The sequence below is a fragment of the Octopus sinensis genome, linkage group LG19 (genome assembly GCF_006345805.1).
Source record: "Octopus sinensis linkage group LG19, ASM634580v1, whole genome shotgun sequence".
Taxonomy (NCBI): Eukaryota; Metazoa; Mollusca; class Cephalopoda; order Octopoda; family Octopodidae; genus Octopus; species Octopus sinensis.
In genome coordinates this window covers 14,546,633-14,557,986 of record NC_043015.1, presented here as the reverse complement: position 1 = coordinate 14,557,986, position 11,354 = coordinate 14,546,633, and the positions used below count along the sequence as shown (strand labels likewise).

The 11,354-nt window shown below is 34.9% G+C and overlaps 1 protein-coding gene across 1 annotated transcript in view; it reads right to left on the bottom strand.

The window, feature by feature from the left end:
- The window catches only part of LOC115222089 (transmembrane 9 superfamily member 2), a 63,662-nt gene that overhangs the window by 1,529 nt on the left and 50,779 nt on the right, over positions 1-11,354 (bottom strand). The window contains exons 16-17 of the mRNA XM_029792186.2: positions 10,194-10,305; positions 1,631-1,802 (exon numbers count right to left, since the gene is read on the bottom strand). Coding sequence (XP_029648046.1) covers positions 1,631-1,802; positions 10,194-10,305 — 284 coding nt within the window. The remainder of the gene's footprint in view (positions 1-1,630; positions 1,803-10,193; positions 10,306-11,354) is intronic.

Here is an 11,354-nt window from a genome sequence, read left to right as displayed (position 1 = left end):
CTAAGTTGTACATTCTGTCATGCAGTGTTTAGTTATGTGATGCCTGGTAGAGTAGCCGTTCACATTTGTTTTATAGGCCAATCTGTTTTTGAAGGACTGAATTCTGGTGATGACAAGATGATGGAGTTTTACTATGGCAGTTCTATTATACTGTGCAACAAATTTTTGTCCTACTTGCTTACCGTAAGAAAATATGAAAAATGGCTAATATTACCTTCAAACTTTGCTTTTCTTACATTTATTCAAACCCCAAAGAATCCCTCTCAACATGTGGCTACAATGGGCCCCCACTACTCTTGCTCATGATCAGAGATGCACATATTGTCAGCCACTAAGGGATATGCTCAAGTGGTTATGGTCAAGCAACTGACAAGCAAATCTGTGGTACTGAGCAGAATATTTGCTATAATGATATTTCTACTACAGCAACTCAGCACTGAATCTGTCTGAAATGTAATGGAAAATAGGTCAGTTTGAAAACCTTGATGTCCAGGTCACAATAGCAAATTTTGAAGGGAATTGTAATCATTTCCTTTGATTTCTAGATAGAAGCAAATAGGAAATAACATTTACTGACTAAAGGCAAAAAAAATTAAAATTTTGTTACATAGTGTTATGTAACAACCAATGTCTCTGAACACAAAACGGGATACCAATATATCCTATACAACTCTTCCCAACTCACATACACTTGGTAGGTTAGGTAGGTTAACAGCACTTTGTGGCTTCAGGAATAAATTGGAAAATTATAAATATGAAAAGTTAAACTAACTGTGTTATTTATTTGGAAACAGAAAAAACAACTAGTATTTCCTTAAGAGATATTTTGGGTCGTGCCTTTGTCAAAGTCAGAATCAGAGTATAAATGGCAAAATGAGAGAAAGATTATATAACAGCAAAGTAGGATAATGCGGTATGAAGTGTGGAAGAAGTCAGTGTGTCAGATCACAACAGAGTGGAGGGGATCATATGTTTGTCAATATGTTTATACAGCTTTCTTTTTAGTTATGGTTACATTACTGTATTTCAGTCTCTTCTAATTCATTAACTGTGAAATTACCTTGCACCACAGCTCATATGACAGGTAGAAGAATATCCAACTCATTATCTCCCTTGCATCTCTTTTTTTTTTTCCCATAAGTTACTTTTGCCTCTCTGTTTTCTTCCATATACTTCTATAGTTCCAACTCCTACTATTCTTGGATGTTTTGCCTTTCTGTGTTTATAGATGTATTAATATGCATGTGCACATACACACCCAAAGTTATAAGAGAAGACTTGTAAACAAGACATGCAGAAGAATTGAACCTAGAACCTGTGTTATTATGAATGTGCCTATCTCATACATTCAAACTACACATTCAACATACCAAACTCAGCTAATGTCTATTCTGCTCTCAAATGTCTTTTAAACTCTTCAATATATCTAACCACAAATAAGAGCTTGCTCAGATCATGATGACCCATCCAACCTAAGTCAACATGGAAATTATACATAAAATGATGATGATGATGATGATGATGATGATGATGATGATGATGAAATAATTTGTATGGCTTTATTATACATATCAAATATTTAAACATATACAGAAGCTATTTTTGTATGAAATAAAGGAAATCTACTTGCCAGTTAATAAGAAAAATAAAAACATAACAATTAACATGTATCCAAAGTAGAGCACTGTGCTTGCAGATCCAACCAATTCCAGTTTGGTAACATAGTAATGAATGCAGTATATGAAGAAATATACTGCTGTGAAACCACTTGTAAGGAATGACCGCCACCACCAATGGTAGTCCTGAAATAGAATAGGTTCTTTAGATAAAATTTTTCTTTAAAAATATAACAAGGAGGCTTGAAATGCTTAAACAAGCCAGTTTCAATGAATCAAGTCATATTTTACTAATATACATGTTATATATATATATATACACACACTCATATTTACACACACACACACACACACATATATATATATACGGACACACAAAGACACACACACACACACACATACACACACACACACACACACACACACACACACATACACATACACACACGTTTTCTCTGTCTCACTTCCTCTTCACCCTCTTGTACTATATCTTATTCCTCCCCACCACTACTACGAAACTATAAAATGTTCAAACTCCCCACAATTGATTTGATTTGAAAACCCCACTAGATTGGGAGAAAGCGCTAATCCGAATGATATGATCTGAATGATATGATATATATGTAAAAAATGTAATATATAAATAAATATCTACAAATATGAACCATCTGATCTGATTACCTCATTTTTTCTAATATATAATACCTGTACATCATCTCCAAACCTTCCGATACATATATTTGGATGTACATGACATCAGAATGGATGGACTAATATCAGATCCACAAACAGAAGATACCAAAAATACAGAAAATATTGAAAGGAATGGAACAGAACCAGACCCCAAACAAGCTTATACCAAACACGCAGAAGACCTAACACAAATCTGCAAAATATGCAATGCCGAAATAAACAAGACAGAAGCACATCTTCAACAGGGAAATACCAGAAGCATGGAAGATCTACTCACAGAAACCTGTAGTAAGTTAAATTCGCTTCTCTCAAAAATTGATACGCTCTTTGCAAACATTGCTTTAACAATAAATACAATCCAAACACAAAATATTCTCTGTAAAAATAATCAAGCAAACACAACTGACAACACAAACCTTCTGGCGGGACTACCCCAATCACAAAGGACAACAAATGACGAAGAAACAAAAACTGACACAAACCAAGAAAAACCTTCAAAACCCCAAGACTGGAACAAACTTCTAAACCAACGCAAATATGCTTATTGGAAAAACATACGCTGTAAGAACATAGCCAACATATATCAAAACTGGCGGGACTTGAAGAACCCAATACTCCCTAGAAAATTTCTTATCAAAGAAATAAGGGGTGAAACACTAGAAGAAACAACAATACGTGCAAACCTAGCCCTCTGCCGACTAGAAACGGAAATTTCCTTTCTACAAACACGAAGCACACACCAGGAAGATAAGATTAAAACAATCGATACCGTCATAATGGCCGAGATAACAGAAAGGAACAATAACCAAAACAAAGAAAAACTACAACAATTATGGAAAGAGGATACCAAACGAGAGGAGGAAAGATCCAGATTTATGTGGACCAAACAACAGGAGTGGTTTTTACACTACGAAAAGAACTATGGGGAAAAATCAATTATGAAGACAAAAAAACTACCAAAACAAATGAATAGATACAACAAACCAACACCACAAACATATTGGACTCCCAGACATCAAAATAAGCCCTACCAAACACAAACCAAAATCCCGCTCCTTACACTGCCGAACCCCCCAATAAACAGATACACAAAATATGAAAGACAACCATCAACCCAAAACCACACAAAAACAAACACACAAACAGCAAGACAAGTATGATACATACAACCAACAACCTATAACACTTGGAGAGAGCAAATAGAATATGAACAACCACCAACACATAACACTGGACATCCTAAAGGGACACACACATGGAACAATAAACAAGTGGATAGAAATCAACACATAACCTACAACAAACATCGAGGAAATCAAAACCACACAAACACCAACCCCATGCAACCCCACAAATTTCCAAGATGGATAAAAAACAACTCCCACTATCAATACAATACAAACACAATACATGAACCATCCACCTACCCACAAAGAAACCTGAACCCCAGTAATAAATATTGGCTCAACAAACACAGAAGATGGGAAGAAAACAACTACCAAAGACAAAACAACACATACAGACCACCCCAACTACAAGAAAACCTAAGAACTGAAAATGGAATTTAGAGACGTAACAACACAACCCATTTTTTAGGGAGAGGATACTTCAACCATACTCCAGACCCAATACACCAAAACTTCCGGATGAACTCCCAAAACACATAGACCCCAAAATAATAAACTTATCTAAAAGAGAACTTGACGAATATGAAATGAACCTACTACTAAAAGGCCTCAAATTTACACCTACACCCACTCCAAACCTCATAGAACTAAAAACTGACATAGACAACTTCAGCCGCTACCTCCGCCTTATGGAATTCTTTGAAAATAAAGAAACAGAAGATAACTCAATCATAAGAAAAAAATCCCACTTCACCCCTTACAAGGGAAGTGACAAACACCTTGACACATACATAGAAACAATATCCAAATTCCCTCTTCACACACACAAATGCAAACAGAATCTCCGCAGAGAAGAAAAACAAGCCCTACAAAAACTGAAAAATGACAAATCAATCGTTATAAAAGAAGCTGACAAAGGTGGAGCAATAGTAATTATGGACACAGATTACTACAAAGAAAAGATACTAGAGTTACTGAACAACCAGACATATTACAAAGAGGAACCAACACCACCGGAGAAAACAACGATACAAAAAATTAGAACTTTAGTCAATGAATATCAGGACTCCTTTACAGATAAGGAGGAAGACTATCTATGCAACTCACAAACCAAAGAAAGCAACTTTTATGGATTACCTAAAATTCATAAAAGCTCGGAAATACAGAGAGCCATAAAGGAACAGAGGAACCACTATATAAGAGTACAAAGACCTGCAGACCTCACAATGAGACCAATAGTGGCAGGACCCCAGGCACCAACACAACAACTAAGCCACTTCATAGATATACTCCTCAAACCTCTATGCCCACAGATTCCAAGCTACATAAGGGATGACATAGACTTCCTCACACACATTCCAAATACAGTCCCAAAAAACACCATACTTGCAAGCTTTGATGTCACAAATCTATACACAAACATAGGTCTAGAAGCTATAAAACAATCAATAGAAAAATACAGAGAACTTATAGACGAACGCTTCAAGACAAACTTTATCACCCAAGCCACCCAACTAATACTAGAAGAAAACACATTCTCATTCAACAAGACATACCGACAGATAAAAGGCACGGCTATGGGTACAAAATTCGCACCTTCATATGCCAACCTGGTGATGGGCTTCCTGGAGAAAAAACTATATGACGAAATAGGGAAAGTCTTCGAACACGACTTCAGAGAAGACATCAAGAAAAAGTGGAAACGCTACCTCGATGACTGTTTCATCTTTTGGAACAGATCAGAAGAGGACCTACAAACATTCCACAACATCCTCAATACGCTGCACCCATCTATCAATTTCACAATAGATACCAGCCACAACGAACTTCCCTTCCTAGACATCAACATCAAAATACACAACTCCATCGTCACAACAGACATCCACTACAAAAAAACTGACACACATCAATACTTAAATTTCCACTCCTACCACCCATCCCACACAAAAAGAAACATCCCATATAGTATGGCACGACGAATATGTAGCATAGTAACTGATTCACAAATACGATTAATAAGACAAGATGAACTCAAAAGCTTCCTCCTAGAGCAAAAATACCCCCTTAAACTAATAGAAAATGGAATCACAAGAGCATTAAAACTAGACATCACACAACTCAGGACACCCAAAACAAAAAACAAAGAAAACACTATCCCTTTTATAAACACACACAACCCTGGAGTTACCAACATCTTCCAAACCATACATTCAAACCTACCAATAGCCTTACAAAGCCCCAAAATGAAAAACATATTAAACAAATATAGCATAAAAAACAGTAGACGACAGGACAAAAACCTAAAAAAACACCTAACAAGAGCGAAATTCTCTTCAGAAACTAAAATGGAATTCTTTGCAAAAGAGTGCGGAGATGGTAGATGTGGGACCTGCAGCAACCCCACCTACAAATACATAGAGAGCAACAGAGAGATAAGATTTAAAAATGGTGTCATATTCAAAGTAAATGTAGATATGAACTGCAAGACGCAGAACGTCATATACTGCATAACCTGCCCCACGTGCAAGGAGAATTACATAGGTGAAACTGGTAATTCTTTGTGCCAGCGAGCCAGGATCCACCGACAACATATTCGGCAGGAAGAAATACGCAAAATACCACTAAGCACACACCTAGCTACAAGTGTCCGAAGAACGACACCCCCTTCAGGAGGAATATGGAAAAACATTTCTCCCCCAAATTAAATGGCTGAAACTTTACTCAACATACATTGAAGGACAAAAAATTTTTTGCGATTTACAATATGATACAGTGGAACATTTAATATATGTGTGTGTGTGTATATATATATATAGGTGTGTGTGTGTATATGTTACTTGTTACATACATTATATTGTTTTTGCAATTTACTTGATCTTTACTCGCCAATTGTCATTCTAACTTTAACCTTCCTATGATATGCAATTTTCAAGATGGTGTAACTTGATTGTTCATTTTGATTCGTTAGAAGGTGGATTTTTCCCTAATATTTCATGTGTAAGCATGTATATATATATATATATATATAGTGACATTGAAGGACGCATCTTTCGATTTACAATCTAATATAGTAGAACATTTAGTATATGTCTGTGTGTGTATATGTATATATATATATATCTGTGTGTGTATAGATATGTGTATTGCCTGTTATATACATCATATTATATTATTATCTTTATAATTTACTTCCATCTTTACCCTTTAATTGTCACTTTAATTTTAACTTTCCTATGATATACAATTTTCAAGATGGTGTAATTTGGTTATTCATTTTGAACCAATAAAAAGGTTTTTTTCAAATATTTTATGTATAAGTCTGTGTGTGTATATATATATATATGTATTGGTATAAATATCAACACACAAAAATATTTTTTTCTTCTCCACTTCCTCCCTTATTTTTATTTTTATTTATTTTTTATATTTTTTTTATTTTTATATTTTTTTATTTTCCCTTTTCTCTTTTTGTCTCTCTCCCCTTCTCCAAACACACAGACAGACAGACACACACACACGCACACACAAACACACATGGACACACAAAGACACACACACCTCCACAAAATGATCATAGAAAGTGTGACCCCAAATGACATTTGTCAGGCCAACCTACGCACAACACACACTCAGTGACATCGAAATGGACAGAGCCAAGTTCTTATAAAACCACAGGAGGTCCAGTAGACCAACGGAAATAACACTTCTTCCCTCTCAGATATAAACGCGCGCACACACACATACACACACACACACACACACACACACATATACACATACACACATGTTTTCTCTGTCTCACTTCCTCCTCACCCTCTTGTACTATATCTTATTCCTCCGCACTACTACTACGAAACTATAAAATGTTCAAACTCCCCACAATTGATTTGATTTGAAAACCCCACTAGATTGGGAGAAAGCGCTAATCCGAATGATATGATCTGAATGATATGATATATATGTAAAAAATGTAATCTCTCTATATATAAACGGCAGTTTGTCTGTGTGTGATTCTGTGTGTCTGTTTGGTTGTACCCTCACCCTGACCACTGCTTTCAACCGATTCTGATGAAACTTGACACACACATAGCCCAATGTCATAATTCAAAACTAACGCAGCGAAAATTTTGAAAAGTTCCCCCAGTTCTGAAAAAAATCGATAAATTCGACATGGGGTCGAGAATTAGAAACACAAACCACAGACTGTCTAGGGGATGCAACTCGACCTTTTTTAACTCTCAAAAAAAATTTACCATAATTTTTTTTCATTTTTTTTGCTAATTTTTGCCTATAACTCTCTAAAAATGCTTTATAGTTATTTCCCTTACAAACCTGAGCAACGCCGGGCGATACTGCTAGTATATAAATAAATATCTACAAATATGAACCATCTGATCTGATTACCTCATTTTTTCTAATATATATATATATATATATATATATATATATATAAAATAAAATACAAAATGGGACAAGAACACAAAACATCTGGACAACTAGGTGATACAAAAGGGGACAACAAAACATCCAGATAGACAATACAAAAAAAACAAGGATGGGTCATTCGAAGCCTTTTATCTTCAGTCAAGAACCGGATCATCCTCACAATTTCGGCTGATTAATCTTGAGACTGCTCCAATCTGGCCAGCCCCAATGAAAAATTAAGCTAAGAGCATTAGATTCCTTGGAAAAAAGCATCAAATGTATACGAAAACAAGGACAGAAAAACAGACGATGTTACATGGATATAACTACAAAAATACAATAAAAATAATAATAACAGGACATAACAACAGGCGTCTTTCGACTGGGGACGAATTGAATTCACCTGGCGTGTGTGGAAATGAAGCCTTATGGCAGAGGGATGAATATCGATGTGGCAGTGACCGTGGTCAGATGCAAAAGGGCTAGTAGTCAGCCAATAGGTCATATATATATATATATATATATATATATATATATACATATATACAGTAATCCATGGAGGAATCGACATAAGCTTAAATAATAAATCACGATAGGTGAACTGCAATACAGTGAGGGATTACTGTATATTTATATATATTCATATATAAATAGTTGAAAAATTTGAACTCATTTTTTTCTTTTATATATATATATAAAAGAAAAAAATGAATTCAAATGATTTTTTTAAATGACTTGCTTTGAAGTTTTGCATTCAGTACAACTTGTTTATCTTAGTAGTCTTGACCGCAAGGGTCCCTCTAATAGCGTGCGGTATCTATGAATATAGGTACCCTCTATATAATATAAATAAATATTTTTAAAGTGGATAAATTTACGGATTTTTTCTCTTATGAGGTTTTTCACGCTAACTACTGATAATTTCTTATAAAGATTTTATCCTCAATTGTAAAAAAAAAAAAATATATATATATATAAATGCATATACAAATATAATATGAAGTGTTCTGCTCAAAAATCATAAGATTTTGGTTTCAATTCCTGGACTGGGTGATACGTTGTGTTCTTGAATAAAACACTTCATTTCACGTTGCTCCAGTCCACTCAACTGGCAAAAAAGAGTAATCCTGTGAAAGATCAGTGTCCTGTCCAGTTGGGGAATTTATACGCCACTGAAACCAGGAAACCAGCCCTTATGAGCCTAGCATGGCTTGAGAAGGAAGCATTTCTTCTTCTTTCTGCTCAAAAACACTACACATAGGCTGGTCTAAGAATCAAAGCCACAATCTTACAATCATGAGTCCAACACCCAAACTGCCATGTACCTTCACTGTAGTAAAACAAGGTATTCAATAATTAAATCAAGAAGGATGAAATAAAAACAAAATCTTTTTGATGATGCTGTTTGTAAAGTTTTACCCTTAAACTTGGCCTTATTTATGTATTATTAACAATGAAGTTGTGGTTTGGGATTAAAAATTAATTTTAAAGGTTAGAGTTAAAGTTCATAAATATCGTTTACTATAGTTTGCAGCTGAATATTAAAAAATTTATAAGTGCTCAAGAAGACACCTAAGTTTTAACAGCTTCTGCCCCACATCTGTTTGGACATTCTCAATATTCATCAATATAAAACATGAAATCAATTTCTACATATGTTAATGGATATTGTATACTTACAATAATAATTACATGTGTAACAGCTTTTTTTTTAAAAATCTTTGGTCAGTAAGTGTTATTTCCTATTTGCTTCTATCAAAAGAAATGACTACTATTCCTGAGTTGCTGAAACAGAGATATCATTATAGCAAATATTCTGCTCAATACCACAGATTTGCTTGTCAGTTGCTTGTCCATAACAACTTGAGCATATCCCTTAGTGGCTGGCTATATGTGCATCTCTAATCATGAGCAGGAGTGCTGGGGAAGCATCATAGCCATGAGTTGAGAGGAATTCTTTGAAGTTTGAATAAACATAACAAAAGCAAAGTTTGAAGGTAATATTAGCCATTCTTCATACTTTGTAGGGTTTTTTTTTTTTTTGGCAATCCCTCAAGATCGAGGATGATGGTCTTCGTGCAAATTTACTGGTGAGTCCGTAGGTGACCGATAAGACCAATTCTTGCTTGAAAAGATCAGTCGCAGTGCGGACATCTAGTGCCGGAAGGGGTAAGCAAATAGGAAATAACAGTTGCTACCCAAGGATAAAAACCTTGTTACACAGTGTTATATAGTCATGAAGTATATCATAAATAATTTCAGAAAACTTGTTATACAAGACAGATGTGTGAGAATGTTGTGAAGGAGTAAATACTAGATGAAAAATGATTACCTCAGCACATAGGTGAAAATAACACAGCAAGATGGTAGCTTCAGAGCAAGTGATGATGAGGATGATGAACACAAGAAAGAGGAATCCAAACATATAGTATGTTTGATGTGACCTGAAATAAATTTAAAATAAAGAAGAAATTTTTTTTACAATCATAAAATATTTTACTTATTTACTCATTCTTGTCAAATATTTGGCAAATTACAAAACAAAAGCTTCATCTCCAGATCACATAATTTATTACTAATTATCTTTTTGATCAACAAATATTTCTATTATTAGATGTATCAGGTCATCCCATAAGTTCTGTCTGATTTCACCTTTTTTAAAATTGAATGAAATTTAATGGTATTTTAGAATGTCTAATGGAATTAAAAATTATTTTTATGCATTTCTGTACATTTAAACTAATTAAATATCATTTTACAGAATAATAGAATTAAAATTTCTTTGATTAAAACCCTTTCCAACATGGAAGTATCCAAAGAGCATTTAAGGCACATAATGCTTTATGGGTGCAAAAAGGGGAACTCTGCAACCGAAGTGACTCGAAACATACACTCAGTTTATGGGAAAGAACGCTTGAATGAAAGAACTTGCAGAAGATGGTTTGCAAAATTCACAAGTGGAGATTTCAGTCTAGAAGATGAAGACCGAACAGGACGTCCAGTTGAGTTTGATGATAAGCTCCTTGAGGCATTACTTGAAGAAAATCCTGCATTATCAGTTGAAGAATTGGCAATAAAGCTTAGTTCAAACCATACAACTGTTCATCGTCATCTTCAACAACTTGGGAAAGGTTCCTAAACTTGGAAAACGGGTGCCTCGTGAATTATCTGAAAGCAACCGCAAATCCCGAGTTGACATCTGCTCTTCTTTCCATTCTCGTGAACTCATTTCACCCTTTTTGGATAGACTTGTGACTGATGGCGAAAAATGGATCTTCTATCGAAATGGTAAACATCATAAACAGTGGCTTGGTAAAAGGGAAAAAGCTCAGCCACAAGTGAGAAGGGAACTTCATGGAAAAAAGGTTCTTCTCTCTATCTGGTGGCATTGCAAAGGAGTAATTCACTTTGAATTGTTGCCACCTAATGCAACAATCAATGCTCAAGTCTAATGTCAGCAATTAGAGCATTTGAACCAAGCTTTGAAGGAAAA